Consider the following 13,819-nt stretch of genomic DNA (forward strand, 5'->3'; position numbering starts at 1 on the left):
TACTTGCGAGGCGTGCATGTGACATTGTGAATACAAATGCACGTGCGAGGCACCGTGTGCTGTGGCATAATGTTGCCCCCAGTGTTTCTGTTTGCACATCAGCTTTGCAGAGACTCAGAAGAGGGCTTTGGATCTGAGAGGAGAGGGGGGAGCGGATGAGGAGGGAGAAGGTGCTAAACTGGATGGTGAGATAGAAGCGAGGCTCTTCAATGGCAAACACAGCTAACCTTGGTTAAGCTCTTAAAAGAAAGAAGAGAACTTCTTACCATAAGCAAGATCTAAAGGGCTCAAATAAATAAAAAAGATTTTCTCTTCTCCAGTGTAGGCCAGATTGTGTGGGCGGAGGGGCCATTGTGGATTTATTCACCCTGCATCACGACTGAAATGTACTGTAGATCATAGATAGAAGGCACTCAGACATTAACACGCTCAAGAAAAAGAAGCACGGGGGCACACACACACACACACACACACACACAAATGTATTGACAATAATGAACAGATTACACGTACACACACACACACACACACACACACACACACACACACACACACACACACAAATGTATTGACAAAAATTAACAGACTACACGCACACACACACACACACACACACACTGAAACGCAAATAATACACACTTGACAAACAAACTCTGAAAGACAGGTGCAGAGACGTTTGAAAGTCTGCTTCGCTTGGCCAGGCTCTCGTCGGTCACGTGGCGCTCGGCGAGTTGTCTCGTGGTCCCGTGCATTAACCTTGGATGCATCTGTGTGAGGAATAAGGCGGGTGAGGCTGACGGTGCTCCGGAGCTGGCTTCGGTGAAGATGCCTGAAATCGTTTTTTCGGGGTGGAGCATCCTCGACAACGTTGCTCGTCATTGTCGGCTTCTGCCTCGAGTGTGTGTGTGTGTTTGTGTGTGTGTGGCTTTCTGTGTGGGCGTTGGAGTGTGTTGTTTGTCGTTGTAAAGGCTCTCATTGTGTGGGTGCAGGGGCACTTTGCGTCAGCGTGTTGTGCATCAGTGGGCGTGGACCCTGTTTTTCATTTTTACAGTCAATGTGTACTTGTCATTGTTTCGGTCATTAATCTGTGTGTTTTGTCTGCCATGTATGTGTAAGCATGTTTCTGGCTGTGTGCGTGTGCGTGTGTGCGTGCGTGCGTGCGTGCGTGCGTGCGTGAGTGCGCGCGTGCTCGCGTGTGTTTGTGCTTGCATTTTAATGGCCAATATCTGTATTAGCAGAAAGAGATTTCAGGCTTGTTGAGCTGTGAAAGCGCAGCTACATGACAAGAGTGTTGTTAGCCACCGCCCACAGACATGGAGCCCTTATCCACTAATTAAAACCTTCTATCACTCTATTGCTCACTTCACTATCAGTCTATCCTTCAATCTCCTTTTTTTTCGGCTGTGCAATCGCTCCATCTCCCCTTATCTCTCCATCACCCCTTTCTCGCTGCGTTCGTCCCTGCTCTTCATTCATCAAGCACGGGGGGGGGGGGGGGGGGGGGGGGGCGGTGGCGGGCTCCTGGTGGGCAGTATAATGTTTACTGTGTTGTGTTGTGGATTCCGTGCCAGTTTAGGTATAAGAGGGTCGTGCAGGTCCTTCAGGCCCCCCTCTCTTTTGAGGTGGCCCTGTCGTATGCCTGAGGAGCCATGGAGCTAACAAATGGAACAGATAGTTTTTTAAGACACCAGTTACCTCCGCCCACCCTCCCTTCCTCCCATTTCCCACCCCATCCGCCGCTCGAGGAGAGACGTCTCTCTCTGACAGCTTGTTTTCTCCCCCAGGATCTCCGCCCGCCCACCCTCCCCATCACACCATTCCGTATCTGCATTCCAGGCTTCAGGCTGTACCTCCATTCCTGACGATGATTAAGCCATCGTAGCGGTGAACAAAATGAAAATCCGACCCACCCCGAAAAATCAACAACAACCAAAAAAAAAAAAGGAAAAACAAACAAACAATGTTTTTTTTGCGGCAATGCGTCTGTGCATCATTGCCGTCACGTTTTATTGTCTGACATTAATATTCATACAGCTGTCATTAGATTTGTCGTCGTCATTCCTCCGGCTTGCACGCCCTGTTTAGTGAGTGGGATTAGGCGGTGTCTGTGCAAACTTGTTTCCCAGAAATGTGTCAAGGCCAGAACTAACAAAGAAAGTAGTTCTGCACTCACTGGGGGTCTCAAAGCAGTTATGATAATAAGAGCTCCTCTGCATGGCAGAAATGTATTTGTAATCCTGGAACTATACACTATATCAATATTCTGAGGAGCTAATATTATTAGATGACACTCCACTCTATCCATTCTTCTGGTTTATTTACCAATGTGAACTCAATTTCTCCGCCTGCCTCTGCCCCGATCCTTGCTTTGCTTTTGCTTCTGTCTCTCTCTCGCTCTCTCGCTCCATTCTGTCTCTCTTTTTTTTTTTTCACGTCCATCTATTTTTTTTTTTATCTGCTTCCATGCCCACACCATACCTTGTTTATTTCTGGTCTTTTTTATCCCTCGCTCAAGATTTTATAACATACATGTGAAGATATGATTTTTTTTTTAATCCAATGCATTTCAGATTTTCCATCATGGCGGTTGCCTTTTGTTTTATGTGCCACAATCTTTCTGCTGCATTTTGCTGTTTTTTCCAACCCCTCCCCTGTGGCGATGCCTTCCGGTTTAAATCTTGTTTGAAAGGACCTGGTGGCATGAGCTTCCCCATCACTTCAGTAAGTTGATTTGCAGAAATAAAAAATACAAAAACACAATTGACAATTGTGTGGGTTGTGCCACATGAATAGATAGCTAGATAAGAACGGTGAACTCTTTAGATGTAATTGCTACTGTAGGGTCATGGATTATCACTCCCATGTGGCTTTGTGCTTACTTGTGTGTGTGTGTGTGTGTGTGTGTGTGTGTGTGTGTGTGTGTGTGTGTGTGTGTGTGTGTGTGTGTGTGTGTGTGTGTGTGTGTGTGTGTGTGTGTGTGTGGGTGTGTACGCCCGACTTTATCTTTGCATAAAAGCTGGCTTCTTCAAACGTACGACAGAGTGGACAGCATTCACTTTTTGCAAAGTGCATTTGTATCGCTCTCTTTTCTGCAGAAAAAACTCTGTTAACAACATTGTTTGTCCAACAGTATGTGTGTTTGCGTGTGTGTGTGTGTGTGTGTGTGTGTGTGTGTGTGTGTGTGTGTGTGTGTGTGTGCGTGCGTGTGTGCACGTGTGTGTGAGAGTGGAGGGCTGTTGGGAGGATAAAAGTGTAATGTGATACATGGGGTTCACTCATTGTCACTTCGTATTAATATGAGAAGTGAAGAGTTCATTACAGTGCCGATGAATTATAGATTGGGATTGGACTGGATATCAAGTGAGAAGAAAAACATACATTATCGGTGCGTGTGGGTTTGTGTTATGCAATCCATTTTAAGACTCCGTGCCCACAGATGCATCCCTCCTCCTTTTAAATGTATTTTCACAGTCCATATGCGTGCATTTCAATCGCCCCCCCCCCCCCCCCCCCCCCCCCCCCGTGACTCCAAGCTATCAATAAATGAGTATTTTAGACAGATGGAATACATGATGGTTCCATGTAACACCATAATAATCTTTGAAGGTCCATAAATGTTACATGGCTCAGTCTTGTATGGAGTTGATTGGGGCTGGTGATTTTCTTGGGCGATCGTGCAAAATTCCAATCTGCGATCGCTGAGGGGCAGCGTGCGTGCTCCCTTGTTACTGAAGTCCAGGATTTATTGTTTGCAAGTAAAGTATTTACCCAAAAACATCCAGTTTTTACTAAAGTCCCATAACAACAGAAAGCAACGGGGAGACGTGCCTGACGCGGCACGGGACAGTGGGGACACACGGGGCTTCTTTTTTTTTAACGGGACGGAACGGCACAGTCCCTTAACGCAGTCGTGTTTAAAAATGTAGTTTCATACAAGTCGGAAACAAACAAAAATAAATAGGTCGAATAAAAACACAGCAAAAACGGGAGCGGGAATTGGGAACCGACACGCGCGCACGGTTCACCCCCGCGCACCGCTGTCTGGGGAAAAAAAAAAAAAAGATCCATTCCGATTCTCTGCTACCTCTTTTCCACCGCGGACATTGGCGCGTAAATAGACAGGAGGGTCTCACAAAACCCTGCGGCGCAATGAAAGTGATGAAAGATCCCATGAATCCGAATGAAAGATCCCCCAACCTTAGCCGGCGCGCGTGGGGGCTCGGGCGCCCCACCGCCTCTGCCCGGTCCGTCGGGCGTATATTTACTCATTTATATATTTATTGCCTCGCTTATTTATTTCAAGATTTATTTCATAGGCATATTTGTTATTATTTGCATGCTACATCCACATACAGTACATCCTCTTGGTGAGCTGTGTGCGCTGCTGCACTGTGACTTCCCGCTCGGTGACTCGGTGACTTCTGCTGAACTGTCCCTTGCCCCATCTATCCCGTGATTATCATGGCACATGTGAAAAAGCGCAAGAGGGATATGTCCTGGAATGTAGCTGCATGTGTGAATACTGTAGTTAAAACTCACGAGCCATGCCTGAAAGGTTATCCCGGTAATTTAACCGTGTGTGCAAGGGGCTCAAAACAGCTCTGAGCGGAGAGGGCGAGAACGGTTCTCTCTCTCGCTCTCCGCCCCCTCAACCCCTCTCAGTTTTAGAACACGGTGAACTGCACTTACACGATACGCCGTTTGAATGCTCCGATTTTTCCTGGCTCATAAAAAAAAATGAGTCAATTGATGGATTAGATTGAAGATTGGCGATTGAATTGTCATTGAATTATTCTCTGGGAGTGCTAGAGATCAATTTAGATTTGTTAGCTTCAATATTGGCTTCCTGAGTGCGCTTTGCTCTACAGTTATACAGAACATGAGAGGAGAGTAGCAAAGGATGTAAAGGTGCCACTATTATAGCTTTACATCAGCCTTGTTTTGATTATTGAACCATCCTGAGGACTCATGCCGGGCTCTCCTTGCATGTTTTTTATGAAAATGAATTTGTTGCAGTTGCACGCCTAACAATGCCTGCAAGGCCCCAATGTAATTATTCCTCAATTTCCATTCCAGGCTGGTGGTAGTTGTTCTCAGGTGGCACATGCCGTGTCCTAGCAAACGCCTCTATGTCTTGTTTGAAGTGGAGTTGGCTCTAGGAAACAACCTCAGGTTTTGACATCAAACCCAAGAATCAAGCCCCCTAATGGGCACCCCACTGCGGGCTAGAATTAGCAGGAATAACCCCTGCCAGCAGGCTTACTTCTCTAAATGCCTGGGCCTCGCAGGAAGAGATGTGGGGGCAGGAGAGGAAGGGGGGCGGGCGGAGGGAAAGGAAACGGCGGAAGAGAGAGCAATGGATCAGAGAGGGGAAGGGGGGATGCAAAAAGGTATGCAAAGAAGCAGGAGGGAGGGTGACCAGGGGGGAGGAAGTAAAAAAAACAAGATCCTATACACCGTGGTTTGTCTCTTTTGCTCAGCGTAAAATGCTCATACTGTATCGAGAAACATGCCGCATTTTGACCGCTTGCGTGTTTCTGTTTCCGTATATCCTTGCGTGCGCGATCCCATGTGCCGTGTCTCCATGCGTCTGTCTGCGTGCGTGGCGGAGACGTGGCGTGACGGCGAGCTAGCAAATAGCTTGCGTGCTTTTAGTCTTGCATAAGCGTTTGAGTGTAACGGTGTGACACATGAAACAGGACAGGAAGCCTCAGTAGAGACAGACAGCAGTCATTGCCTGCAGCACGCTCGGAGCTCACTGGTAACATATATTCATTCCCCTTCATTCCAGAGCAGGAAGGTGACACCAGGCAATCCCACTCTGACAGGGCAGCTGAGATAATAGCCGGCTTTGATTCCTTGCAATAACTTCTGTCAATCAAAATGAAAGGCGTCTTGATTATATGAAGCTGGCAGCCCGTGTGACAGCCACAGTGGCCGGTATTGGGGGCACCTGTTGTATCCGGTGTTGGGATAAATGGTAATTGTTGCCGTAAAAGGGAAAAGTGAAAAAACAAGTATAGAGGTTTCATAGATGTCTGCAGGGGGTGATGGTGTGTGTGGGACGGGCGTGTGGGAGAGCTGGCCCAATTTATTCTAGTGTTTGTGGTGTGAGAACTCAGCAGGCTATCTGTGTGTGTGTGTGTGTGTGTGTGTGTGTGTGTGTGTGTGTGTGTGTGTGTGTGTGTGTGTGTGTGTGTGTGTGTGTGTGTGTGTGTGTGTGTGTGTGTGTGTGTGTGTGTGTGTGTGTGTGTGTGTGTGTGTGTGTGTGTACGTGTGTGTACGTGTGTGTGATTTATGGTTGTGTGTGCGCTTGTCAGGAGGGCAGCGCTTGCACACACCCCCTCACCAACATGCAAATGCGCGTGTGTACTGTACTTGTGTGGCCACCGCCATGTTGGGAACGGCGGTGGCTGTGGTGGGGGTGGGTTAGCGAGCGGCTAAGAGAAGCAGTCCTTCAGGTGGAATAAAAGCATTACAGCAGCGGCAGAAAGGTCATCTGTAAACTTGTATCAGAGTAGTGGTGATCACCCTGCGCTGCAGATCTCTGAGGTATTGAGCAGGCACGCTCTAATGGCTTTGATATATGGACTACAGGACTCCCTGAAGAGGTCAATACCATAGCACTTTGTCTCTATGAGCAATGACCCTCTCAAGCTCCATTTAGAAGCTTTATATCTGCAGGAAATAGGCTGGAAAGGCCGAAGGCAGGGCACGGAGAAAAGAGAACTAATATGAATGAAGCATTTTCTAATCACCCCTCCGGCGCTCTAATCATGGCACCAATCAGTCATCACATGCAGCGGCGTGAGTGATCCACGCAAGACATTATCAGAGTTGTGTTGACAAGGTGGAGTGGGGAACATACAAGGGCTGATTCGTAATTGCTGTCTTTGTGTGGTTCGGGGGAGGCGGGGGGGGGCGCAGTGACAGACTTTCAGCTCCAAGAGTGATGTCGGTCGGAGCTACAAGAGTTTGTGTCCCATTGATTTTCATCGTAGCGCTATCATTTGCAAAGTGTAATGAGAATGACAGACATGGCGTTCGGCTACAGATCTGCCGCTCGTCCGCGGACATCTGTAAAACCAAGATAAAGCCTCGTCGCCCGCAAAAATCAAATCAGCGTGTCAGAAGGGTGGAGCTACGCTTTATTTCGTCCAGATTTATTTTCAAACACAACGGGACAGCATGCCCCCCATTCCCCCCACTCCCCGCCCCCATGGCGGTCCCCTTTTGAGTGTATTGATTTCAACCTAACCTTTGCTGTGAAATATGAAAGAAACCAACCAGTGTTTATAAATGTGCCATGTAATTGGAACGAGCAGGGGTTGCAAAATGTTTCCGGGGTGGTCAATAACAGAGCACTCAAACTACTTTTCCTGTAATCTCTTTCACCCCGTTTCTTTCCTCCTGCTGTCCTCTCCCGCGTCCCTCCGTCACTCCAGACTCTGCTGTGCAGTATGCTGTGGCGGTGCTGAGTGACTAAGTCGAGCCAGCGAAGCCATGGAGGAGATGGACAACAAGCCCTACCAGCCGTTATCCAAGGGGCGCCATGAGATGGAGATGTCCTACACCAGCTCGTCCGACGAGAGCGAGGACGGCCGTGCCCACCAGCGCTCCTACACCTCCCGCGAAACCCTGCCCGACTACACCCACGAGCTGCGCCTCACGCTCGGCTCCCACCGAGACAGGCAGAGTAACTACAGTCAGCCCCAGTCAGGTAGGTACAGTGCGGCTCCGTACCTCGTGCCTACACGGCCATGCGCAGAGAATGTACCGCCAGGCTCTTGTGAACACATGTACTTTTTTATACACGTGCACATGGAAAGCATTGAAGTAATGCAGTTAACATACACACGGAAATCTCACACAGATGATTGATATAGCCTCACACACACACACACACGCGGACTCACAGTGCACACACACAGACACACACGCACACACATTCATGCCCACAGAGGCGCACCTCTAAAAGGGCCTATGTGAATTACCTATTACAGTCTACAATGAAGCAGAAGGACAGTCGGAGGCAGCCAATTACCTCTCCTCTATGGAGGTGATATTTCTCTCCCACAGCTAAACTAGGTCAACCCCAAACCTCTCTGGCCTCACCTGGGGTGGAACACAACCTTCCATTATGTGCACAGACAGATATAGAGACATGGCACACACACAGACATCCTTAGACAAACACATGCACGCACGCACACACACACACACACACACGCACCCGCGGACACACACACACACACACACACACACACACACATACACACACACACACACACACACAAACACACACACACACAAGCGAGTGGACACAGACAATGTGCACACACACACACACACACACACACAGACACACACATCCACACACACGCACACCCACACATGCACATACACACACACACACACACACACACACACACACACACACACACACACACACACACACACGCGTGGACAAAGACATTTGCACACACACACACACACACACCCACACACACGCGCATCCACACACGCACACACACACACACACACACACACACACACACACACACACACACACACACACACACACACACACGTGCCACACGCACACACACGCACACGCACCCCCACACACACTCACGCCCACACACACAGAGTCTTCCCTACCAGTGACGGGAGGAGAAATGGGCCACTGCATGTTGTGATGGATGGCCTTTATGCAGGTCATGTGTGGTGTTAAGAGAGAAGCTGCACCTCATCAGGAGCACGTTGGTGTGCAAGGTGCATCGTGATCAATAGCCTCACTCTCTCCCCCTCTCTCTTTTTTCTCCGCTGTTCCCGAACTCCAACTTCCAGCTTCTCAACACGACCTGCCCACCAGGCTAACAAGCGCCATTAGACATTCATAACAGTTACGACACCCGACAAGCCGCCTGCTTGCGGTGAAATCAGCCCCGGGGAATTTGACTGCTCAGAATGCCACGGCGCCGTAGTCTAAGACTTTTTTTTTTTTTTTCTTTTGCCCGCAAAAAGGCAAACAATCGGCGGTCATTAGTTATCATCAGGTTGCCTCCATGTTTTTCGGTACATTGCGATGTCAAAAAGTGCACATCTTTTTTTTCCACGGTTACTCAGTCCTTGTTTTGTTTTCCATAACAAATAGCGTCGCTTGTCATTGGTGTCATATGGTAAGGTGCAAAAGCCCCCCCAAAGCAGCCTTTGAAATGTCAATGGCAGCCTGTTCTCTGAAGCACATCTGTTCATCTTTGGGCCACAGAGCTATATATAGTACACCCCAGCTAAGTAACCAACTGTTAAGGGGGGACATAGCCTCCAGTGACTTTTTTTAATGGATTACGCGGCTCCCAACAAGGATCAGCCCGTTCCCTCCTCATATAATACCCGCCCCTCCTCATATTTAAAAAAAAATATTTTCCTTAAAACAAATCATCTCCTTCCGTCCTCGTGCCCTTTTCTGCCTTCGTCTTCCCTAATGCGATAGTTTTTCCGAGCATCACTCAATAAAGTTACCGTCGTTCTCTTGTTGCCTTTTTCCTTCCAAACCCCATCCTCCTCCTCCCTGTTTTTGATGTTCGTGTCAGCATTGCCAGAGAGTTACTTCAAACACGCCGTTCATTACGTTGCGTATTGTTGAAGATGTCAGGAGAAGGATGAAAAAGATTAGCGTTCATTGCTTTGTCAACATTTGTCAAAAACATAAAAAAATGTATAATGAATCGGCATCATGGATTTGTTTTTTGTTTTTCCAGTGGTCACCTCAACGAGGGCAAAAACAAGAAAACAAATACAGTTGGTGGGATTTTTTATTTCACTTCATTTTATTTAATCTTATGCAGTATAATTTTTTTATTTATTGAGATCAAAGAATATGATCGAAACGCACCAGGATATGCACAGCCTTTATTATAGTTAATTCAACTCACCATGAGGAGTATTTCAACGCACAGCAGGATGGAATTAAGAAAATATTATCAAGAATCAAGATTCAAAATTCAAGATTTTTATTTGTCACATACTTATACATACTTTCATACATATATGCAGTGAAATGTAATGCAACGCACCCGGTGATAACACACAATAAAAAAAATTTCTTTCTAAAAGACCGACTGACACCCTAAACGTAATACAGTAAGTTGAATACTTATAGAATAGAATAAAAATAAATATAGAATAAAATAAAATACAATAAAAATAAAATGAAATAAAATGGAATAGATAGAGGGAATATGCTTATGTATATACAGATATGTGCATTAAAGTGGCATGTGAATTAAAGTGGCATGTGAATGTGAATAAAGTGAGGTAGTGTTTGGGATAATACAGCACAGTATACAACAGTAAGGTGCAGCAATACGGCATCACGAACCACCCTGAACAGTGACACAGTATGCGGTACAGTATGCTACATATAGTACAGTAGGTAGTGGAGCCTAGTGCATGGCTCAGTTAGGACCCCTGGTGAGGTCAGCATTGACAGTCCTTATGGCTTGCGGGAAAAAACTCCTGTCTCTCTGATCTCGCTGTGTGACTGCGGAGGCGCTTGCCTGACCGCAGCAGCTGGAACAGTCCGTTGTTGGGGTGATGAGGATCCTTCATGATCCTGCGGGCTCTGCTACTACACCTCCTGGTGTATAACTCCTGCAAGGGGGGGGGGGGTAGTTCCAGTGGTACGTTCAGCTGAACGCACCACCCTCTGCAGGGCCCGCCTGTCCTGAGCAGTACAGCTCCCAAACCTGTCAGGATGCTCTCCACTGCTCCAGAGTAGAAGGACTTTAGGATCCTCGCCGAGACCCGGAATTTCCTCAGCTGCCTGAGGTGGTAAAGACGCTGCCTCGCCTTTCTCACCAGAGTGTCTGTGTGTACAGTCCATGTTAAGTCCTCTGTGATGTGGACTCCCAGATATCTGAAGCTGCTCACCCTGTCGACAGAAGTCCCATTAATCAACAAGGGCGCGTGCGTCCTCGATTGTGATCCTCGCCTAAAGTCCACAATCAGCTCCTTAGTTTTGCTGACGTTCAGGTGGAGGCTGTTGTCCTGGCACCAGAGTGACAGGTCAGCCACCTCCTCGCGGTAGGCCTTCTCATCGCAGTCGGTGATCAGGCCCACGACCACGGTGTCGTCAGCAAACTTGATGATGGTGTTGGAGCTGGACCTGGCCACACAGTCATCTGTGTACAGGGAGTACAGTAGGGGGCTGAGGACGCAGCCCTGGGGGGATCCTGTATTCAGGGTGAGGGAGCTTGACAGCTTACTTCCCCACCCTGACCACCTGGGGGCGGGCTGTGAGGAAGTCCAGGATCCAGGCGCACAGCGGAGCATTCAGCTTGACAGCCAGTCTGGTGGGGACTATGGTGTTGAAAGCTGAACTATAATCGATGAACAGCATTCTCACATAGGCCCCCTTCTGGCCATCCAGATGCGTGAGCGTGGTGTGTAGTACCTAGGAGACCGCGTCATCAGTGGATCTGTTTTGCCGGTACGCGAACTGCAACGGGTCCAAGGTGCGGGGGAGGGAGGCGCAGATGTAATCCTTAATCAGCCTCTCGAAACACTTCATGACCACCGAGGTGAGGGCCATCAGACGGTAGTCATTCAGGCAGGCAGGAGAGGCGATCTTCGGGACAGGAACGACGGTGGACCTCTTCAAGCAGGACGGGACCACTGATTCAGCCAGGGAGATGTTGAATATTGTAGTGAACACCGGAGCTAGCTGGTTAGCACAGGTCTTCAGTACTCGCCCAGATGTGCCATCTGGGCCCGCAGCTTTCTTGATGTTCACCCGCATCAAAGCCCTCCTGACCTCGTGCACGGACACTGAGAGTGAGCGCTCATCCCCAGCGGTGTAACTCCAATTAGCCGGCGAGCTAGCGGTGTTGCTGCCAGACTCAAACTGTGCATAAAAGGAGTTCAGTTGGTTGGCTAGGGAGGCGTCCCCACTCGTGGCTGGGGGGGAGCTGCTCTTGTAATTCGTAATAGTCCGCAGCCGCTGCCACAAGCGTCTGGTGTCCCCCCGCTCCATCTGTAGCTCCACGGTCTCCCTGTACGTCTGTTTGGCGTCCCTCACCGCCCTCTGCAGATTGTATGACCCCGCTTTGTAATTGTCCATATTACCAGATACAAGACCGTCGTTGTAAGCGGCCGTGCGAGCATTCAGAGCGCAGCGGATGGATTTATCAACCCACGGTTTCTGGTTTGGGAATATCCGAACTGTCACCGTGGGAACGATATCATCCGCTGAGTAGTCACAAAACTTACTACAACCTCCGTAAACTCGCTGACGTCACTTGAACTTGATTGGAACATGTCCCAGTCTACGTCAGTCAGAGCGTCCTGAAGCGCAGCCTCCGATTGGTCCGTCCATCGCTTCGCTTCCCTCGTCATCACCAGATCCCGCGCGATCAGAGGCCTGTAAACAGGAACCAGCGAGATCGTGGCGTGATCTGATTTCCCGAAAGCAGGGAGCGACACGGTCTTGTATCCGTTCTTGTAAGGTGTGTAGCAATGGTCCAGAGTTCTATCTCCCCTGGTGGCACACGTGATGTGTTGGTGGAAATTAGGCAGAACTTTTTTAAGGTTGGCCCTGTTAAAGTCCCCAAGTCACCACCACAGCCGCGTCGGGATGTCTGTTCTGAAATCCGCACAACACATCGTACAGGACCGGCAGAGCTGCGTCGGTGTCCGCTTGCGGTGGGATATAAACGGCTGTGATGATGACCGTGCTAAATTCCCACGGGAGATAAAATGGGTGGCATAGGATGGTCAGCTGTTCCAGGTTCGGCGAGCAGGAGTGGGAGAGGAATTTGGTGTTGTTGGCTTTACACCAGCGGTTGTTTACCATGCGGCAGACGCCTCCACCTTTAGATTTCCCCGACTCTCCCGTTCTGTGGCCGCGGAACACGGAGAAGGCCTCGGCTGGACGTATGACAGAGGACAGAGGACGCAACAGTTCCTCGTGTCTTGTTCTCCAGGGACTGGACGTTAGCAAGAAGGATGCTTGGCAGAGGTGGACGGTAAGGTTGCGTCCTCATTCTGACCCGAATGCCGCCTCGTTTACCTCGGTGCTTCCTCCGTGGGCCCGCTCGTGGAACAGCGGCTCCATTTTTGTTGTTGTTGTTGTTGTTGTTGAGCGTGTTCCCGCGTAGGATTTCCGCCGGCCACTCTGCTCCCACGGATAAAAAGTCCCAAAGTTGTTCGTTTAGGGAAATTTTTATATCCATGAGTGCATCGCGGTCGTATGAGGTAACTGTTGATGTTTTTTTGGCGTACATTATGATAAAAAAAGGAAAAAAAAATACTAAAAAGTGAAAAAGTAACCGGAGCGCCGGCGCAGGCGACCGCTAGGGGCGGCGCCACCATCGCCACTATCGCCACTATCATTGACAAAGATTGGAAAAAAGTGTTATCAAAGTGTGAAATCAATTTGATGACCAACTGTGAAGTATTTTTTGTTCCGATACATTTTTCAAAAAACCTTTGCCGCAAGTAATTGAATTACTATTAACTTCAATGACATTCTCGTGCGCGTGTCTCACAGAACTCTCCTACTTGCAGGAAACCCCTCCGCTCTTTAAATGCCCTTTCGCAGACAATTTTGTCTAAACAGTGGCGGATAGTCGTGACCAATCCGGTGCTGGTGTAATTCCAGCGGAACGGTGTTAGAGCCAGGTGGGGTCCTGACCCCATCAGCCTGGCCCGGCAGGATACACCGCTGGTCAATGGAGTGGTCAACAGGACTGTGGCTGTGCTTGAAACACTCTGGTTCCTGTTCAAAGGACCAACCTAACACACATATTAACCATAC

At 48.8% G+C, this 13,819-nt stretch overlaps 1 protein-coding gene across 1 annotated transcript in view; it reads left to right on the forward strand.

The window, feature by feature from the left end:
* Positions 1-7,503: 7,503 nt before the first annotated feature.
* Positions 7,504-13,819, forward strand: part of tenm1 (teneurin transmembrane protein 1) — a gene marked incomplete at both ends in the record, with an annotated part of 170,038 nt that continues 163,722 nt past the window's right edge. Inside the window, one exon of the mRNA XM_080007834.1 lies at positions 7,504-7,720. Coding sequence (XP_079863960.1) covers positions 7,504-7,720 — 217 coding nt within the window. The remainder of the gene's footprint in view (positions 7,721-13,819) is intronic.

Source organism: Zeus faber, assembly GCF_960531495.2.
Source record: "Zeus faber genome assembly, chromosome: 10".
Classification (NCBI taxonomy): domain Eukaryota; kingdom Metazoa; phylum Chordata; class Actinopteri; order Zeiformes; family Zeidae; genus Zeus; species Zeus faber.